The following is a 21,313-nucleotide window of genomic DNA, read 5'->3' on the forward strand; positions in this document are numbered from 1 at the left end:
TTAATGCAGGGCTGATTTCAGTAATGTAAACAGTAATGTTTTTTCTTTGTCATGACTGGCAGTGAGTTGTGGGACCTTATATACAAACATTTATTAGGGCAGGGAGATTAATCTAATTCTATTTTTACAATTTTGTCTTCCAATGATTATGAAAACAAGACAGTCGAGATAAGACAAAAATGATCCCCCTCATCCACTTCCTGGTTACGTTTTGGCGTATGTTAGCAACGTAAGTAGGAGTGCGTCATCTTGAGCAGTTTGCAGGTTCAGAGATGGGCCAGCCTTTAATTTCCTTGGACTGAGTTACTGAGTGGAATATGTTGAATATAGTTCACCTAACTGTTGAGAATGCTGGTTCAGTGCACTACAACATATTTGATCAGATTTATTTTGGTCCAATTTATTTTTATTCATCATTTTTATAAACTGAATATATGTTTAGTTTTCAGAAAGTTGTGGACGTTCACTAATGTTACAACATAGTTGATCGTATTTATTATGATCTAATTTATTTTTATTAATTTTTATATCACATACTTAAATTAGTTATTTTTTTGTTTATCTAATTTTTAATTTGTTTTTCCATTTTGATTGTTTTTAAAGTTGAATAAATGCGTGGTGTTTCCAAAGTCAATGAGTCATCGCATTAAATAATCCTGATCTCAATATTGCTCAAAATAATCGTGATTATGATTTTTGCCATAATCGAGCAGCCCAAATATATATATATATATATGCAAGTGTGTGTGCGTGTGTGTGGGGCTCCTCACCTGGTTCTTCCTCTCCAGCTGCTCCTGTCTCTCTCTCTCCTTCACCTTCTCCAGCTCCTTGTTCTTCACCAGGATGCTGCTCTTGCTCTCGGGGGTTTTCTTCCCCAGGATCTTCGCCATGGCCTCAGCCCATCCAGCATTGGTGTTACCATCATCTTCCTCCTCATCCTCTCCTCCATCTTCATCCTCTGCCTCCTCCCCATCGCTCCCTCCATCACTCCCTCCATCATCGGACCCGTCCACCTCGTTCCCTCCATCAGACTCATTCTGGTCACTGTCGTCCTCAAGCTGAGGCTCTGAGTCGTCCTCTGAGTCACACAAAGAAAAACTTGTATTTAAATGTTTTATTCAGCTTTATTAATTTCATCTTACTTGGCCTCGAGAATCAAGTATCATGTCACAGACAACAACCCACAGCAGGTGTGGCAAAGAACACAGCACATCACAAACTACAAGAGCAGAAACCATGACTGTCAGTGGGACTAACTTGGATACACTGCTTCCACCAGCCTCCACCCACACACTCCCTGTACAGGAACACCCAGTGAGACGTGGGCTCAGGTTGGTGAACCTGAGGAGGCCACTGGTCCTGATGGAGTACCCGGGTCAGTACTTAGAACATGTGCTGACCAGGTCTCAGGGATCCTCACTAAGATCTCTAATCTGTCCCTGACACAAGCCGTCACCCCACCCTGCCTAAAGTCAGCCATCATCATCATCATCATCATCATCATCATCCCCACACAGCCAGCCAGAGTTTTAATGAATGAATACAGACCAGTCTCACTCACACCAGGAGTCATTCAGTGATTTCAGACTCTAGTGTAACAGCACATCAGAACCAGCCTCCCTCCCAAAATCAACACACATCAGTTTGTTTACAGGGCTGCTAGTTCCACAGCAGACCCCATCACCACAGCTCTTTACAACACGCTGAGTCCCTGGGAACACCAGAGGAACCAGGTCAGGAGGCTCTTCATAGACTACAACTCAGGGTCCCACACACTGTCTGACTGATAGTAATCCAGAACCGGATCCTAATAATCAGAACCATCAGAATTGTATGAGCTGATCAACTCATTTTACGTGTGTGAGCAGGTGTCAATGTTTACAACTTTGATAAGAGGTTAAAGCTGAACCATCCTTCTGATCACAAAAGGAGAAAAACAGCATCAGAGTGAACTGCAGGAACAGTAATCAGGTAATGATAACCATGGTACATGTTAACATGTGTTCATATACACATGCACCAAATGAAACTCCCAGCAGCAACCTCTGCGTGACATGTCCAGATAAAGTATGGGGAACATTGTTTTAAAAGAAGACACTGATCATCTAATCATCTACAAGTAATGCAAGACGGACTGACATTGGCTGTTGGTTAAAATATTAATTAACTAGGTATACTGGGCAACATGGATGCACATCTCTCAGTAAGTAATAACCGTGATGTGTTAAGTCACAGTGTAAATATATTTTATATTTGAACATGTATAAAGTATATCTGGTGGAGCCTGTTTGACTGGACCTGATACAGCTGAAAAGCTAACAGAGGAATACAGTGAGGACTGGACTAATCAAAGCTAACAGTATAGCTTGCACATGTTGTTTACACATCCTGACTAACAGCACGTGAACACACCGGCGTCGGAAGAACAACTCCCCAACCCGGGAAATGGGACCATCGGAGGAGCACTGAATGCAGCATTATTCAAAAACACACGCGGGACACACGACCTGATCCTCCGGTTGTGTCTGTGCGACTTATTTTCTGTTTTGTGGCGGTAGTTTCACTTCAACTCAACATGAAGACTAACAGTGCTTGTGCTAAGCTAACGCTAAGCTAGCATCGGAGCACACAGGGGAGCAGAGGAAGCAGCTAGCTCACCTGTACCACGTCAGTTTCTCAGACCCAGACCCGCGACACACACCTGTGTGCGTTCAACAGAGGAGACAACAGAGACGAGGACACACAAACTCACCTGACATCTCCACATGTTTTCTCACCACAGCTGCCATCATGGAGTTACACTAAAATGGTTCGGTGGGGTACGACTTCTAAGCAGCAAGGTTCCGCTTCCTGGACATCTCTTTCCTGTTCCGTTCCGTTCCTGTTCCGTCCCTCCTCCTCCTCCTCATCCTCCCTCTCCTCACTCAACACACAACATGGGAGATATTTAAATCAGAATAATAATATAATAATATTATAATACAGTTATAATAAATATAATAAATTAGCATGTCCACAAAAACAACAAGAGTTATCATCATGATCCACATATCATGACATTATAGAAGTCACTGTTTCAGACGTCCTTGACTTTGTTAAGAATACAACATTATTTTGTTTATTTATTAGGTAAAAGCCATGGGTTTTTCTAGTGGTTTTTCAGTTAATTTCTTCCAAATGTGAGTTCCAATAAAATGTTCCTTTTTGCATGATTTTGTTTTCACATTTAAAAATGTGACGAATATGTTTATTATGACATTTCTTGTCATATATGTTGATGACATTCAATGCAGATGGAGCATATGGGATTTTTCCTCCACTGAAACATCAGTGACTCTTAATAAGAGGATTACAGAGTTTAAAAGAAATGGGAAAGTCAAGTTATAAAAAAACTCATGACAGTATAAAGTAGACAAATTGTTGAAAATATTTCTTTGGAATCACTTGGGATAAAAAAGGAGATCTATCCCTAATATTATTAATAATAATGATAATAATCTTTATTTATAGCACTTTTCTACAAAGTCAGACTAAAGGTCAGACAAGGCAAAGAGTTAAAATGATTTGTGCTATAAAGCAAATAAAACCAAATGCAAAAGGGAAATCCATAAAATTCTAAGAATCAAGCATCAGGACACTCAATAAAAACAGAACCAATTACTGTTTCATCAGCAAGACTGCAATCAATAAAAATCTGTTAGAATGAGGTCATCGTCAGTAAAATAGAGCAAAATCTCAAAAGCTCCTTGATTTAAGTTTGTTTTCAGAACCGATTCAAAGAGGTGACTGACTTGAGTTTCAAGGCTGTGGCTGTGAACACTCTGTCACCTCAAGTTTTCAGAACATAGGCTATAGATTCTGTAAGTATCATTGCTACAGCAAATGGTTGACTCAGTTTGCTGACCGCTGCAAAAACATGTGTATTTACTAGTTTTGCTTGCATTTGAATGCTGCTGCCCCATTCTTCATTTATATGCAAATCCAGAGCCTAGCCTCAGGAAAGATTTTCAACTCACATATGTCCTGAAAATTCCTCCCTCTTCATGGGACCATGGCTGGGGCCAGGAGATCCTTTATAGCTTGATCCATGGGCTTTTTCTGCAGTTGGCCAAATTAAATGTCATAATCTGAAAAACTTCAAATTCTAAACTTTCAAACTGTTAAATTGAAGCTTGTCCAGTTTTGACAGTTGGACATTTTTTCTGACCTCTTCTGTCATCACCTGCTCCAACACTGAACACCAACCCCACAAACCTCTGCTCCATGAAATCAAAAGAAAAATAGAAAATACAAAAACATATTTAATCTGATACATTTTGCTATTTTTGTCTTCTCCATAGAGGCATGCTTTGATCTGTTGTTCAGCTCAGTCCTGATTGGTCCATTTCGAAAGTAGTTTGACTCTCAGTCATACAGACTTAAGGCACCTGAGTGATCAATTAAAAATGCTCGTTTCTGTTTGTGATGTCTATTTGACAAAGATCACTGTTGTTGAAACGTTGCTCTGATCAGTTACACGCGCTGGGAGCTGTCAGGGTCCAGGTCTTTGTCTAACTATGACTGGGCCGGAGGAGAAACCTCAATAGATGACAGATACCAGGACAGGAATGCTGCCTGACGTGACACTGAGCACCAGAGATCCAGGAGATCAGGATCAGTTGGAGGGAGGACACAGAGGACAGACCGGTAGTGGGTGGATCCTGTATGAGCTGCTGTCATATATAGAGGGAAAAGAAGCACTTTCAGCCATATGTTCGATCACAGTGCGCTGCACTCACTCAGGACACAGGTCTGGAGAAGTGGGACAGGACTCCAGGAGGAGGATTCTTCAGTCTACAGCTCGTCACAGAACAACATGGCACAGACTAGACTGGGTAAACACACATCCTCTTTATACATCTGCATTTTCATTCATCTCTCTGATCATGTCTGACAGTTACAGTGTGTGACTGCTGAACTAAACTTTGTGTGATTACACCTCCTGTGCTGCTGAGTAGACAAAGAATGTCTGCTGGCTTTGGGGCGGTTATAGTATTCAGATTTACTTTCCCTTTATTCCTCGTTTCTGCCTCGACCGTCCCAGTCATACGTTCCTGTCATTCACTGGAGTCACATGCAGAGTAAACAGATAGGGATCGTGGCGGGATCATGGTGGCTGTGCAGGTTAAACCAGATCAGCCAGTCAGGTGAGAGACGCTGACTGCAGCTCATCACACACATCTCAGCAGAGTCAGTAAACCCATTGAATGAAGAAATATGAACTCAGCTTTATCATTTAACACCAAAATTCAAACTTCGTCCAGTTAGTGAAAGGTTTCACATTTAATCCATTATTATGTGCTACATTACTGAAACTTCCTGTCTGAAGTCTTGAGTTCATAAAAAAAAATATAACAGAGGATTGGTTTTACAGAATCAAATCCTCACCTACTACAACATCAGTTATTAACTTTTATGTTTGTTATCTATCAACTGATGCTTCTTCTCTCATCTCATCTCACTGATGTATTTTTGTAAACCTTTACATTTCTCATTGAAATGTACAAAAAAAAAGTACGCTCTGAAAATCTCCTTTAGCAAAAAAAAAAGCACATTTGTCAGACAGCCTGAAGATCCCCACGTCACCTGGTCTGCCTCTCCGCTGCTGGTCGTAGACACTGTATCTACTAACGAGCGTTTTGTCAAACCACAGCACATCGTTAGGGTCATGAGCCTCTCAGCGAATAAGATCATCCTGTTGACATTTTGTTGGTTGTGTAAAAGCAGTAAAAGAACAGTGATGTGGATGTAACACGTTAACTAAATGGAGGAAAAGTGAAAGTCAGGGCAGATTAATAGTTTTCCTAAAGTTGGAGAGTTTATTAAAGATTTTGTTAGGAGTTACTCATCTGTGATGGCTTTACCCTAAATGTCCTTCACTTCCTTCAAATCAAATCAAAGAAATCAAACAACAAGAGACCGTGTAGTGATGGGATCAGTCATGACACCTGTCAGACCCATGAAACAATACATCAGACTAAACAAGTTATTAAAACATCTATCAAGCCAAAGGTTTACTAAAAGAAAACTAAATGGGAGAAACCAGGTAACCAGAGCAGGAAACCCCACCCTCTAACTTAACACTAAATAACTCTAAGTTTTCTTCTTGTCTTGTCTCAACAGCCAGGGGCCCTTTAAAGGAGGCAGCTGTGGGCTTTGCACTGGGAGTTGTGGGAGGCTGCATACTGGGAGCCACAGAGGACCCAGTGGACCAGACCATGTCAGTGATGACTGCACCAGAACTACTGAAACCAGTGATGGAGGAGGTCCGGACAGTGGGAGCTCTGGGGCTGGGGACCCTGATCGGAGCCACAGCTCTGACCACGGCGATGACCTCGGTCGTAGCTGGAGTGATTCTGGCAGCAGTTGTAGCTTCAGTGTTCGTGGTCACGAGGACCTGCGGCCCCTCCCACACACACTCCGCTGGGCTGTGGGCATCAGCAGGACTGGCCGGGGCCTTCGGGACCACTCTCAGCGGGGCCACGCTCGGGGTAACCGTGGAATGGATTGTGAAGAATTATGGGATGGTGGGCCTTCTGTGGGCGCTGAGCATCTTCACTGTGCTCAAACCACCGCTGCACTTTGTCTTTAAAGTTCTGTGGAAGCAAGGGGAGGCCTGTTGCACTCTGGGATCTGTAGTCTGGGCCAAGGAGAGGGAAGAGATAGAGATTACAGAGGCTCAGCAGAGACAGAGAGTGGCGGTGCAGGTAGAGCAGAGGATCCTGACGCTGGAGAAGGGAGGCAGACGGGGGGGGGCGGAGGACATGACGACGTGGGCGTCTGAGCGAAGGCAGAGGGAGGAGCTAGAGAGGAGGAGGATGGAGAGTGAGGAGGCAGAGATGGAGCAGAGAACCATCCAGGACTGGATCAACACCGTGGTGGTCAAACATGTGGACTTCTTAGCTTTCTCGGGGATACCGATGACAGTGGTTGCCATAGTAACATCAGGGTTTGGGATGTTTGGTTATGGAAGCCACCAGTCTGTGCTCATAGTGCTCCTGGCTCTGGTCGGAGTCATCGCGTACTTACTCCTGAACTCTCCGGACTTTAAGTTCTGGATGTTGGTGGGATGCATGGGAATGCTGGCGACGTTCGTCATCGCCATGCTCACCCTGCATGCCGAGCAGGTTGTTGTGACAACGGCCATGAGGATGCATGCGGCGGGGCAGAATCAGTCCAAAGAAATCATCAGCACTCGTATGAACCACCAGGCGTCCCTGGAGGCCCTGAATGCTGCTTTCTTTGTGGCAAAACTGTGTCAGCTGGGGTTAGGGGCCACCGTGGGGGGGCCGCTGGTGAGGCGAGCTGCTGGAGAGGTGACAGTCATAGTAGGGGCAGCTTTAGTGTCAGGGGGGTTACTGGCCTTGGTGGAGGTTTTAGCCCCAGCTCTGGGAGAAGGAGGGAAAGCTGGGGCCTTGCTGGGGGTGGTGGGGGCGGCGGGGGTGTCGGTGGGTGCGGCCTCAGCCACGGCAGGAAGGTGGTCCTCGTGGTCAGGAACTCTGGGAACGGTAGCAGGTCTGGTGACTGGAGCATTAGTGATAGGAAAATGGCACATTGTCAACATCGGGCTGCAGGTTCCTGTGGCGTACGTGTTCGCCATGACCAATCCATTCTAACACAACACACCAGGAGCCCCCAGACCCACGGTGAAGGTGTGTCAATGCACTGAGCTGCCACTGTGTCTGTGTACACACTGTGTTACCTGTGTGCTTTAAAAGACATCTTCTTCTTGTCAACAAATCCCTGCCAAGTTGAACCAGCACTCTGTTTGTGGATTACTCCACCACTGAATATAGTCCCCAACAAATTTCCTTAAAGATGAGAAGCCTGGAGCTGAGAGTAAAGAGAGTCAGAGAGTGTTGAGACCAGATCTTTTCATGATTTCAAGATTTGATGAAAAACAGGATAATAAGAGACTACACTTTAAAGCTTAACTCCACTGTTTACCTGTCTCTGTTTTGCCAAAATCTTTTCAAATCCTTCTCTATATAGCGTTTGATTTCCTGTCAGACGCGGCTCTTAAACCAAACTGATTGATCCCCAAACCCAGATCTTCAAACTCATTCTGAGAGCATCACAAACTGCTTTTGAATTGCACAAGTAGCTCAGTGAGCTAACACCACTGATCCAGTCATGTACCTGCAAAGATTGTTGGGAACAGTAATAAACACACCTGTGCTGGTGTGAAGGAGACAGGATGAAGGAGGCAGGATGAAGGAGACAGGATGAAGGACACTACATTGAAAACAGTAATGGTGGACTGTGTGTCACACGTGGGCTGTAGTAAATATTCATTCAGTGTTTTTCTATTGAAGCTGATAAAATCTTGAAACACAATGTCTGAATATGTTTTAAAGAAATAAATAAATGTATTTTTTATTCTGTTTTAATTTGTTCACTATGTTCTGGATGAATTACTGAGTGGGCCCACTGTGTAGAGGCCCCGGGGCCCGAGGTGAAGTCAGAGCAGCTGTTTGAAGTGACTTGTTCCCAGTCACAGGACTCAGTCAAAAGAAATGATGTCCTGACCAGTTAGCTCTCAATCATTTAAAGGAGTTATATGTAAGTTTTGGTTCATAGCTAACGTTAGCATTAACAGCTTTTTACTTACCAGTCTAGAAGAAAGGTTGTGAGTTCAGCAACAAACACCAATGTTAACTCTTGTGTCTATCACATCTTTTCCTCTACTGAAGTTAGCATGCTAACCAGCTAGCTCTGGCCCATCTTGTCACTTTTTGATACTGTAGGGTCCTGAATAAGTAGCAGCTCAGAGGACATACAGTATTATAACCTCTTGTATTGTAAACACCATAAGCTCTTCAAGTTACTGCCAACACCTGCTTCTGATGAGAAACCACATTCATACAGCTCCTTTAACACTGCAGATACTATCTTACGACAGTCTGAAATTTCGAGAATAAAGTCATAATATTACAAAAATAAAGTCATAATATTACAATAATAAAGTCACAACATTACAATAATAAAGTTTGGATTTTTCATAATTTTACAAGAAAGAAGGTCATAGTATTGTGAGAATAAAGTTGTCATTTTAGGTTGTGTGTTGTTTTAGAGGGGAAACATCAGAAGCTTTAAAATGAGGCACATGGAGCGTCCTGTGAAGTTCTACTCTAGCAGAGGTTTCACTAATGAGTAAATACTTAATCTTTTTGATCATCCTCATCATCATCATCATCGTCATCATCATCATTAGCATCAGCATCAGCATCAGGACATTGAAAAGATTGTGAAGAAACTGAGTCTATTCTACTGTTCTATCTATTCAAATGTTGCCGAGTGATGATTGGTGCACTGAGGTCTGTGACATCATCATCTACTCTAAAACCTGAAACCAGTGAGAGGAGAAAAACATCATATGAATAGTCAAATCTGTGTGTTTGTGTTCATAGTTATAGGAATCTGACCTTTATCACAGTTTCCCTTATTTGTAATATTGTCTTTACTACTGTTACATTTCTGTGTCCAAGGCTTATTGTGTTATAACTTAAATTCATTACATTTAAAATATGTAAATCTCTCAAGATGTTCAGATTCTAAGCTTCCAGATTTTGCTAGAAGGCTCTGTCTGAAATCTGACAGCCAGTGAATAGGTGAGACAGACATCAGTGTGTTTAGGTAGACAGGAGGTTCATGTGTTCTCTCTGTGACCCCACGGTGACCCTCAGTCACCTTCAGGGGACATGTTCAGATAAGACACAGACAGAATGTGGTGGAACCTGATTTTCATGGTTAAGCAGCATGTGATGCTGCAAGTGGAGAAGAAGAATAAGGAAAGAAGAATGAGAAGAAGAAGAAGAAGAAGAAGAAGAAGAAGACAATCCACCAGTAATATACAGGAAGTGAAACGATCAAACCTGGAGCCTCTGTAAATGCTCATGAACACAACTCTCCCAGTCTGAGATTTAGTGTTTAACTACAGCACACACACACTGTGTGTGTGTGTGTGTTTCCTGTGTGAGCAGAGTGATACTGAAACAATAAGGAAATGCCACTGACAACATATCACTACTGTTTCCTGTTTCATCATGTGACAACAAGCAGTCACATGACACTTACCTTACCAGGAAGAGGGAAGCGTACTGCTCGGGGGAAGATCCAGGAAGAGGAGAGGGAGGTCATGTGACAGTTTAGAGGAGTTGTGTGCAGCTGAAGCTTCAGGTAAACAGGTAGGACGCTGTCAGTTCATAATGTTTAGAAACAGTGCTGGTTAATGACAGATACTGCTGTCTGTGTGTGTGTGTGTGTGTGTGTGTGTGTGTGTGTGTGTGTGTGTGTGTGTGTGTGTGTGTGAGTGTGAGTGTGTGTAGACATGGTTTGGTCTTTGTCTCACAGAGCTGCTTCAGTAACAGTTTCTTTCTGTACAAGATATTCAACAGAGAACAGAGTTCATGTAGTAGTAAGGAAACAGAAGTAGATGTGTATGTGTGTGTGTGTGTGTGTGTGTGTGTGTGTGTGTGTGTTTTCATATCAATAGTTCTCATAACATCCTCAGTCTATATAAACTGTATGGCTCATAAGTTAAATCTTGTGAACTGTTTTGCCCGTTGTGTCTGCTGCCATGGCAACCACATCATAGTGTTGGCAGTGAGTTGGTAATTTGCTCACAGGCCAGGTGAAAAATGGATTCACCATTTGTACCTAGTGTTTGTTTGTTACACTCAGACATTCCGTCTGTATGTTGATGGTTTTAGTGAAAAACCCTTTTATATCTTAATAAATTAAATTAAATAAATAATAAAAATTCTTGTTGTTGCTGTAATATTACTATAATATAATAATATATAATATATAGGACCTACTCCAGGATCTCTGGTTGAGATAGATGGGAGTCCTGTGTGTTGTTTTGTGCTGCAGTTCTGGTACCAAGTCACTGAATGTTCATGGACATGGGCAAAATATTTGAACTGCGTTAGTTCATCCATCTGACAGTGAACGTTCTGCCTCGAGACGTGTGCTGGTCTCACACACCATAACTACTTCCTGTTTGTTTATATAGAAATATAGAAACTGTCGTTTCTAAGCGTAAACTCTAGCATGACCCTCTGCCCAGCACCAAATGTGGTTTTCTTTGAGTTCTAGGCTGCGGTCGAAAACGTCTAAATAATCTCCTCTCTAACCACCTCTGCTTGTTCTTCAACTGATCAGATTTGAAAGAGAATACATCTATATATATGGATCTGGGCTTCAGTCAATCAGATCGTGTCACAAACATGAAACAGCTGCTCTGTTGTTTCTACATTTATGTGGCTCTGCTGTGGTGAAACTGCAACGGGCATTAACTTAAATGTTGCTGCAGCAAAGAATTGTGGGACAGCATTTTCTCCTTTCCTTTCATAAAAGAAGGTCCAGTGTTTCCTACGCTAAAGGAGATAAGATAGGAAGCACTGAAGCTCTACTGAGTGTAACCAGGCCACAGTCCTGCCTCTGGTTTCATACTGATTCAGTGACCAACACGGGGCGGTATTGGGCCAGGAAATGCAGCGGAGCCAGCAAAATAAATAAAGGAGGAAGGACTGATTGCTTTGGATGTAAACAATGAAGAATTTAAAATGCCTAAAAACAAAACAGTGGATTAATCTGCTGCTGGAAATAGTCAGGTGGCACTTTAAGTGTGAAAGCTGCAGTGTCTCAGTTAAACTCACAGTAAAACTGAGAGAAAGGAAAGGAAGGCAGATGTCAGCTGAGGAGAGGTTGAAATGTTTGTTCTGAACTTTCTGCCAAATTATATACACTAACTAAATAAATGAATCATAGAAGTGAAAAATAAATATAAATAATAGAAAAAGAAAATACAGAGTAGAGACAGACCCATAGTTATACCTGTGCTGAATTAAAAAAAAAAAAACATAAACAAAACATAAACATAAAATCCAGGTGAGCAGTCAGCAGGTTGAGCAGTCAGCAGGTCAGCAGTCAACACTCTGTATATCTGTGCATGTTGGTCTCTCTCAGGAATGGGGCCTCTGGCAGTGACTCGGCTCCTGGTCCTGGTCTCGCTGACTGTGGCACTGGATAATGGACTGCTGAGGACTCCACCAATGGGATGGATGGCCTGGGAACGCTTTCGCTGTGACGTGGACTGTAAGGACGACCCAGAGAACTGCATCAGGTATGATTCATGATTTGGTTTCCACCTGATGTTCTGGGTAAACATATGGAAGCCTCCGTCAATAAGGAGATGAGGGACTGAGGTAGAAACCGGGTACTGAGAGAGAACCAGGTCACAGCTGCTGGAAGAAGAGACAGGAAACCACACTGAGGTAGTTCTGATTCTGCAGTGAAAAGCTGACTCTGGGTGTTTGTCTGCTGCAGAGTGACGGATCAGATGTGACCAATCAGACGCCTCTTGATGGGACTGATGATTTATAAGAATCTAAATATCTTCAGATCCTGGAGTGAGCTGTAGGTGTAGGAGCTTCTTCAAAGCTGACACGAAAATTCACTTGGACTCAAATATGAACTGATTAGATTTTGGTGGTCAAAGGTCAAAGGTCAAGATCACGGTGATCTCGCGATCTTGTGAATGCAATATATCAGGAACGCCCAGAGGGAATTTCATTCCTTCTGTCCCACTGTGATGTCATAAAACAATGTCTACAAGGGCAAAATTAAGTGATAATATTTCATATCCAAAGGGTCAAAGGTCAACATCACTGTGACATCATAATGTTCCGCAAAAAGACCTTTGGCAGAGGAAACAACCAGGAGGCGATAAGTCTTTAGTCTGCATTAGATGATGATGATGATGATGATGATGATGATGATGATGATGATGATGATGATGTCGATGTCCTGTTGTTGTGGAAGTGTTCAAACTGTGAAGTGAGTCAGACTCGGACCACTGTTCCACAGTTACATTTCTCTGGCAGAAATCAGTGTAGTGATATATAAGTGTCCACACGGTGGAGCTGTTCACACACAAATAATGAGCTATGCCAATGATTTACCCTCCACACACTCACACACACTGAGGTCAACACATGACAAATAGTCAACAATGTGAAGACTGACGACAATCTGACAAAAATATATGTAAATGTGTTTAATACAGAACTGACAGACTCTGTCCTCTGTCCTCTGCCTTCCTGTTTTCCTGTCTCCCTGTCCTCTGTCCATCCTGTCTCACTGTCCTCTGTCCTTCTGTCCTCTGCCTTCCTGTCCTCCGTCTCTCCACAGTGAGGGTCTGTTCAGAGACATGGCTGACCGGCTGGCTGAGGACGGCTGGAAGGAGCTGGGTTATGATTATGTGATCATAGACGACTGCTGGATGTCCAGGCTGAGAGACAAAGTGGGGAGACTGCAGCCTGAACCCTCCAGGTTGGTCCTCGTACCTCAGGGTCTGTGATCCATCAAAATATCGTATACTACAGAGTCATTAGAAACTGAGGTGACCTTTTTCCAGTCAACAGGATCTGGATCATGAGTCACTTCAGTCCATGTTCAACAGCAGGTTTCATTGTTTGATCAGATGTGATTGTTGGTTCTGAGACAGATGATGGACGATATTTGAGACCTGTACCTGTACCTGTCTGTCTCTAGTCAGTCCTACCTCTGACCCGTCCTCACCAGGAGTTTATGGATCAGGACCAGCTTTCCTGAAACAAACCTGAGGATCTGAGTCGACTGTAGGTGCAGACAAACTGGTGTGAACAGACACCTAATGCAGTATAAGCAGTTGCTTGTTTGCTGGCTCAGAAAACATCAGAGAACATTAAGGAACATCTGGCCCACTTATCAAATCGCTCAAACCCTCTGATCTATTGGTCTGGACCCTGAGGTCAGGAACAGCTGTGGTTAACTGTATGAGCTCAGGTTATTCAGAGGGTTCCTCTTCTCCTTCCTCTGGCCTGATGTCTGTCTCCACTCAGATTCATTTATCACAGTAAAACCAGAACAGACACAGTCAGGTTTGGGTCACAGTCTGGACTCATGTTTTCACTCGTAAAGTAAAGTAAGTAAAGTAAGACTGTGCTCTCTTTCCTCCAGGTTCCCAGGGGGCATTGCAAAACTGGCCAGGTACGTCCACGACCGTGGACTGAAGCTGGGCATCTATGCAGACATGGGCTATCTCACATGCATGGGATTCCCTGGGACCACACTGGACAAGATTGAGATTGATGCCCAGACCTTTGCCAGTTGGGGGGTGGACTACCTGAAGTTTGACGGCTGTAACTCTAATCCTGTGGAACAGATGCTGGGTGAGAGCATCGACTCATCTACTCAACATGATGATGTGACTCAATGACGTTACTGAAAACCTGAAATGCAGATCATGGACCAGCCATAGACTCAGTGTTTGTCTCATGTCCCGCAGGTTATCCTCTGATGTCAAAGGCTTTGAATGCTACAGGCAGACCAATGGTCTACTCCTGCAGCTGGCCCGTCTACATGGGAGGACTTCCCCCTAGTGTGAGTGTCCTCACTGTGTCAATGACAATGACCAGGAGCTGAGTCACTGTCAATACTGAATCTGCAACAAGAATGGATGATTACTACTGCAGTGAAACTAAAGAATTCCTCTGACAAGTTTATGAGTGCTAGTTAGTTATAGCGTGCTAACATACTAAACTATGCTAACATGCTAATGCTGCATTCACCTCATATTAGGTTAATTAATTTCCCTCTTGTGAAATGTTCGTGTCAATGTCCCAGTCGTCATGACGACATGGAAAGTTCTGATCAGAAGTATCAGATGTGTGTGAAGATAAAAAAAAACATGGACGCCTCACATCAGTCAAAGACTGTTTATCAATGTAATGCTGTAAAATTGTCACATGACCTCCTCTGTAATCACACACCTGAGTGCAGGTGTCGCATCATGTGAAAGCTTAACATGAGAATCTTTCCTGTCTTGGCAACATTACACCTGCTGATCATCAGCATGTTAACATTGTTATTGTGATCATGTTTGCATCTTGTTAGCATTTAGCTAAAAGCAGCCTGTTGCCTAAGTACAGTCTGCTGGCACGGCAGTGGACCACAGTCTGAGACAGCAGAAACCAAGCCTGACCTGAACCTGACCTGAACCTGACACAGTGTAAACAGTGTAGTTGTTGTTACCATGGTTACAGCTTTCTTCACTTAAGTAAAAGGACCAATACAATAAAAATACAAATCCTACTGAAGTCAAAGTACATCAGCGTCAGCAGCTATAATGTTGTTAAAGTATTAAAGTCAAAGTCCCAATCTGGTTTCTGATTAATTTATGATTATATTTGATACATGATTATATCTGACATCTATAATACTGAATCATCAGTGACACACTGATGATTCAGTAGCTTGTTACTGTTGTAGCTGCTGCAGGTGGAGCTGGTCTGAACTGATACTTTATACAGTTTTAAACGATGGACTCTCAGTCTTTAGTTTAAATATATTCACTGATGTTGACTGAATGAGCCTTTATGTTTCCTGCTCCCACCAGGTGAACTACTCTCTGCTGGGGGAGATCTGTCACCTGTGGAGGAACTACGATGATATCCAGGACTCCTGGGACAGTGTGCAGGGAATCATCAACTGGTTCTCCAACAACCAGGATGATCTGCAGCCAGCAGCAGGACCCGGGCGGTGGAATGACCCTGACATGGTACGGTTGGTTCAAACACAACTGATCAGAACCGCTGTCTCTCAGGGAGCTTTCACAACCAAGGTGACCTCACTCCAAACCATCTGGGTTCATAGCACCCAGTAAACCATGATGAACCATGTGTACAGCAGTCATGTGGTTCACAGGTCGCTTGTTTATGTCAGTTTGGTGTATCTGCAGTAACGTGTACTCCCTCCTCTTGTCAACTCCTCTGTGTCACATGTATTCACTGCAGATGACCCCGGTCCCTTTATCCCTCTGACTCTCTCCTCAGCTGATCATCGGTAACTTTGGCCTCAGCGTGGACCAGGCTCGCTCTCAGATGGCTCTGTGGGCCATCATGGCGGCGCCTCTGATCATGTCTAATGACCTGCGAAATCTGGACAACAGTGCGAGGGCCATCCTGCAGAACAAAGTGGCCATCGCCATCAACCAGGACCCCCTGGGTATCCAGGGACGACGCCTGCTGCAGGTCAGCATCATTATTATCATCATCACTGAGACATCAGCTTGTTTACGGTAAACTAACAGGGAAATAATATGTCTGTGTGTGTGTGTGTGTGTGTGTGTGTGTGTGTGTGTGAGCAGGAGAAGAGTCGTGTTCAGGTGTACTGGAGGCCTCTGTCTCACTCAGCCAGCAGCCTTGTGTTCCTGAGCCTGAGGACAGACATGCCGTTCCTCTACCACTGCTCTCTGGATAAACTCAACTATGAAGCTGGAAACTATGAGGTTTGTTCGCCGGCTGTGTCCTCACCTGTGTGTTCATCTGTCTACTTGATGGATTAATCAATCGACTGTTTCTGCATTGATCAAGAAAAAACAACATATTGTGGCTCCAGCCTCTGTGGTGTGGAGATGTGCTGCTGGACTGTTGCTTGGAAACATATTAGGAGAAAAGATGCTCCGGAGGAAATGTAATGTGGAATCAACATGAGAAACAGAGAACAGAGATGTAGAGGAAGAAGATACAGATTCTCACACAGCTGATTGGTTCTTTGGTCTTGAATAACACTGTGCTCTTATTTTAGAAGAAAGGCAGCACCATCAGCCAATCAGAGCTGATCATCACGCACCATTTGTGTTTTCAGTTTAAATGTACCAGGTCACCTGGAGATGTAATCTTATCTCAGACTTTGAGACTGCTCAGAATAATACATGATGACTCAGTAAGATATGATGATGTATGAATATGAATGGGCAGGGTCATTTACCCAGCATGCACCTCTTCGGTGTGGTGTTGGGATTGTGCTTAGTGAGTCATGACGCGTCTCCTATCAGAGTGTAAAATAAAATACTGAGAACAGAGACATATTGATATTCCATCTTAAGAATGTGAGTTTCTTCTTCTTCTTCTTCTTCTTCTTCTGTTCAGGTCTTAAACTCATGATTTCATATCGTCACATGTGACCTTCTCCTGTCTGCAGGCCTACGACGTGTTCACTGACTCCACGGTGACGGGGCTGAATGTCACCACAGAGTTCACGGTCTCCATCAACCCCTCAGGTGTAGTCATGTGGTACGTCTACCCACGGTCATCACAGGCTGACACGGTCCACAGGAGGGTCTCAGAGTCCAGAGTCCACCCAGCTGGACCTGATCATCGCTCAGTGTTATGAAGAGGCTGAGCTGGGACTGCGAAATACTGTCAGACTCAATTAATACCAACCTGATCTCCACTTATCAATTAACAGATATTTTCTCTGAATCTTTATTGAGCTTTTTCCTCAAAATGATTAAAACCTTCACTGACTGTTTGTGTCTCAGGATCCATGTTTCATCTGTGGTGTCACAGTCAGACTGAACAGCCTCTGACCTTTGAACAGGTTGTTCAGACTCAGGTCGACTGACTGTGAACACACTGTTCCTCAGCGATGATAGGGGCAGAAAATCTCTGAACCTGCTGAAAACAGTTTAGTGAATCTTTAAAAGAATATCACTACACTCACTATGACAACTGAACAAGGTGTTAGTTGAACAAACTGACACATGGAGGAACATATATGGCAACTTGGCCAAAACCAAAAATCACACAGAGGGGTAAACAAGATGCCACCAACTATAATTAAATAACTCAGTTAGCTAATTTTACATTTTTTAATTTAAAACATGTTCAAATTAACATAGAAGATCAGATAAAGCTCAAGTGCATTCATGTGTGTAATGTTGGTGAGATAAAGTGTCATGTCCCGCCCAGGACATGGAACCTGGAGGATTGAATTGTATGTTGCTACACTGGTTATATTTTTGGACTTGGTTTGACTTTTTTTTCTGATTAAACTCATCAGGACTGGTAAAAGTGTCGGCCTAGGTGTTGAATATTCTGTAGGAACATCAACAACGGCCTGTTAAGGTCCAGAACGATGTTCTTACACTGTTCCTTACTGTGGGAGTTTTTTTTTATGAGTTTTGGGAGATGGAAACTTGTTAATAGGATGCAGCAGTGAAGTGCAGGTGGAAAAGGTAAAGAAGATGATGAGAGGTTCCTTGGTTACAAGGGGGTGAGTTTTGGTTCCCCTCAGTGGCAATATGAGGGAACTATTGGAGAACGTGACGATGGGGAACAGTCCAGTGAAGACTGTGAAGAGACTGGACAAGGACAGGGAAGGGAGATAGAATTTGAGGCTGTGTGTCAAAGCAGATTCAGGAGCACGTTAGTCTCAGTCCTGTGTTTACAGGATGATGTAAGCTCCAGTGAATAAAGAGGCAGTGGGAACAATGTTTTTTATGTTGAGAAAACTGATGATGTGCTATGGAAAGACAGACTTCCAATCAAGATGCACTTAGTGTAACCGGGTGCATCACAACGTGAGGCAGGATGAGATGAAAGCCGGACAGTGACAGTTGACCGACCCTGCAGTCAGCAGAGCTGTGGAGAACACACACAGTTGACCAGTGTCTTCACATACATTTGGATAATGACTACAGGATAGAGCGACCATTTGCTGATGTTGCAGGAGGGGTGGGGAGGTGGGGGGCATCATTTGGCTTTGACAGCTTGTGTGGAAGTCCTTTGTTGTGGGCCCAACAGGACGATCCTTCCTGACCCCTGGGATCAGATGAAGGGGCCGATTGTGGCCCTGCAGAAAGCAGCTGCTCAGAGAACCACAGTCTGACTTTCAGTCTCCTATTGTGTGTTAATGCTACAAAGAGGCTTTGATGCACCAATGAATGGGGACTGCCCACACTCACTGTCCATCCACACTGACACTGGTGGACTTCATCACGTGCACTGTCTGCTTAGTGATCACATGGCTCTCAGTCCACCGTCCTGACGGCCCACACGTCACTGACAGTCACTGTCAGAGAAGAGAGAGGCGGGGGGGGGGGACGAGTCCCGGACTCAGATCTGCACCCAGGTGGCTCAGGGGGGGGCAAAAGCTAAGTAAAGCTTTCCCTCCATCAACATCCACTCCTGAAGGTCCCTTCAGCAAGGCATGCAACCCCCCCCCCACTGCTACTGCTCCAGTGTGTGTACTTGTATGTGTGTGTGTGGATAGTTTTTTTCTCTGCATGTTTATTGTTTTATTGTAAAGATTCTTCTTCGTCAGTAAACTAAACAATAATCAGCTTGTGGTTAAGCTCAGTGAACAGTCACAGTTTGGTTTGGTTCAAAAAGGAAGTATCATAATTATTCCGTTAAGGTTAGAGGACCTTCGCTGTCATGGTTACAACAACATGGTTAGGGCTGTAGAACAGTTATTGATAAAAAAAACAAAACAGCTGATCTCAGGTGCAGAGCCCTGGTGATGAGACAGTGTCTGAGCTCAGTGAGCTTTAGAGGTCACTTTAGTCCCTTGAGGAAGACCCTGATGAATTTACAGGAAGAGGGAAATCTTCTCCCTTCAGTCTGTAGCCTCCACCTCCAGACCAAGAGGATCACAGTCATACAGTGCACAGTAAGCTGTGTCCCAATTCGTAGACCGCGAAGGCCAATCTGAAATGAGTCAGTCAAGGTTTACAGAGGATTGTGCCTGCCCTTACTGTTGAAAGTGCAGCTCCTGTCGCCTGGCAACCTAAACAACACGTAACGTTGTTTTTTCTTTTTTTTTTTTTTTTTTTTTTACAGAAACTTGAGGTTTTAAGGCCTGTGGTTTTAACAGTTGTACCGTAAGCTGTTGAACTGAGCTGAAACCCAATACTTACATTTAACAGACTGATCCAGACCACTGTGCCTCAGTGCTGGTGACCATGCAGTGACGATCTCCAGTCAGCTACAATAACAATAGCACAGGTTTACAGCAAGACAGTCCATGTGGCATCAATGTGCTTTTAAAAAGGACTTCATGTTCCAACTGTGACTCCTGTTCTGTGTGAATATTACCATGTGTACCAAAGGAAAATGACCTTTAATTATTTATCATACATATGAGGGTTGACATTATGGATCAGGTAGTGACACAGGTTAATGTCTGCCTGCTATAAACGCCCTGTTTTATGGACTGTGAGGCAGGGTCCAGGGAGCAGGACAACACACATAAAACTACCAGAGACACAACAACATGATGCAATCTGGTCTCTGGGACCGACTGCGTCGCACTAACGGTGTAAGGCTCATGAAGCTGACACATGCAGGTTATCTCGTGTCTTTCACATAAAGAATTGTCATGGAAAGACAAAGCCGGTCTCTGAACTCTCTAACCTGGTGAGAGACCGGATCATGATCTGGCACCGAGCTCCACAGGATCCTCGACCAACGGCGATGTAATGGTCCAGAGGAGCGACTGGTCAGCAGCTGGTGACTTTACACATGTTGATCTGTTGTCTTGAACTTAACCTGGTCTGGAGCAGGTTAGCACTTCAGCATGTTGCCATGGTGATTTACCCCAGTAAGAGGTGAACCACCATCATAGGAGTTAAACCTGAAGTAATACAGACCTCTGGTGTTTCTTCAATTCATTCCTCATGTTCCTGTGTTTTTTTCTGTGGTTTAGTTGCCTCCATCTGGATTCTCAGAGTCTGGATTGTCTGTCTGAACCTCATTTTTTTTCTACACATCTGCATATAAACCTGTTTTTGTTATTAAAGCATCTCTCCGCCTTCGTGACTGTGTTTGGTGAGGGTCCAGAAATCCTTCGACCGTGACATTCAGTTCTAAAACTGTACCTGCACTGGACAACGTCAGAGTAGGAGGTTCAGTCACTGCAGGAAAACAAACAACATTTCTTCAGTTGGACTTCACAGGTTTGATCAAACATGTGCGCAGAGATATGTGAAGATTTCATGAGTTTCAGTTAATGTCAGTGTGACTGTGGACCACCTGTCCACCTCCAGTGTGGGAACCTCAGCTGCAGTGGGACGCTCAGGTCGGACCAGCTGCCCACAGATGTGGCACCTCGGTGCTCTGCCTCGCTCTGTGTTTACTCGGAGCCTCGGAGGGGAAACTCCTCTGGTCAAATAAACCCGCTCCACAAATAGCTGCTGGTAAACTGATGTTATTTTAGCTGCTCTCAGAGGATAGTGATTCTGCTGTGTGTAAGGACCATTTTTAGAGTGTGTGTATGAATGTGAATCTGTAACACTTTAAAAAACAGGTCTGTCTCCTTTATATTCTACTAATTTCCTCTGTTGAATGTATTTTAGACAGAGACACCAACATGTCAGGAGGTGAGGTGAGGTGGAACGTCTGTCACTGTTTACTGTAACAAAATCCTTATTTAGTGTAGAATA

At 43.7% G+C, this 21,313-nt stretch overlaps 3 protein-coding genes across 4 annotated transcripts in view; 2 read left to right on the plus strand and 1 right to left on the minus strand.

Annotated features, from left to right (window-relative positions):
- The window catches only part of rrp15 (ribosomal RNA processing 15 homolog), a 4,193-nt gene extending 1,311 nt beyond the window's left edge, over positions 1-2,882 (minus strand). The window contains exons 1-2 of the mRNA XM_023418601.2: positions 2,753-2,882; positions 771-1,078 (exon numbers count right to left, since the gene is read on the minus strand). Of these exons, the coding sequence (XP_023274369.1) occupies positions 771-1,078; positions 2,753-2,792 (348 nt within the window). The 5' untranslated portion in view covers positions 2,793-2,882. The remainder of the gene's footprint in view (positions 1-770; positions 1,079-2,752) is intronic.
- Positions 2,883-4,735: 1,853 nt separating this feature from the next.
- On the plus strand, positions 4,736-8,429 carry LOC111664139 (uncharacterized). Its single transcript, XM_023418613.2, has 2 exons — positions 4,736-4,874; positions 6,163-8,429. The coding sequence occupies exons 1-2, from the start codon at positions 4,751-4,753 to the stop codon at positions 7,653-7,655; spliced, it is 1,617 nt and encodes a 538-aa protein (XP_023274381.1). The 5' UTR covers positions 4,736-4,750; the 3' UTR covers positions 7,656-8,429.
- A 1,658-nt stretch (positions 8,430-10,087) lies between these two features.
- On the plus strand, positions 10,088-17,942 carry LOC111664120 (alpha-N-acetylgalactosaminidase-like). Of its 2 annotated transcripts, none has more exons than XM_023418593.2 (9): positions 10,088-10,226; positions 12,013-12,169; positions 13,237-13,377; positions 14,047-14,258; positions 14,375-14,469; positions 15,485-15,646; positions 15,921-16,118; positions 16,235-16,375; positions 17,071-17,942. In XM_023418593.2, the coding sequence occupies exons 2-9, from the start codon at positions 12,015-12,017 to the stop codon at positions 17,260-17,262; spliced, it is 1,296 nt and encodes a 431-aa protein (XP_023274361.1). In that variant the 5' UTR covers positions 10,088-10,226; positions 12,013-12,014; the 3' UTR covers positions 17,263-17,942. The 2 variants fall into 2 exon arrangements, with proteins under 2 accessions (XP_023274361.1, XP_023274362.1); XM_023418594.2 differs by having other exon boundaries at positions 10,095-10,218.
- The last annotated feature ends 3,371 nt before the right edge of the window (positions 17,943-21,313 follow it).

This window comes from Seriola lalandi, unplaced genomic scaffold (assembly GCF_002814215.2).
Source record: "Seriola lalandi dorsalis isolate HSWRI2012SDOR001 ecotype SW California unplaced genomic scaffold, Sedor1 jcf7180002054583, whole genome shotgun sequence".
Taxonomy (NCBI): domain Eukaryota; kingdom Metazoa; phylum Chordata; class Actinopteri; order Carangiformes; family Carangidae; genus Seriola; species Seriola lalandi.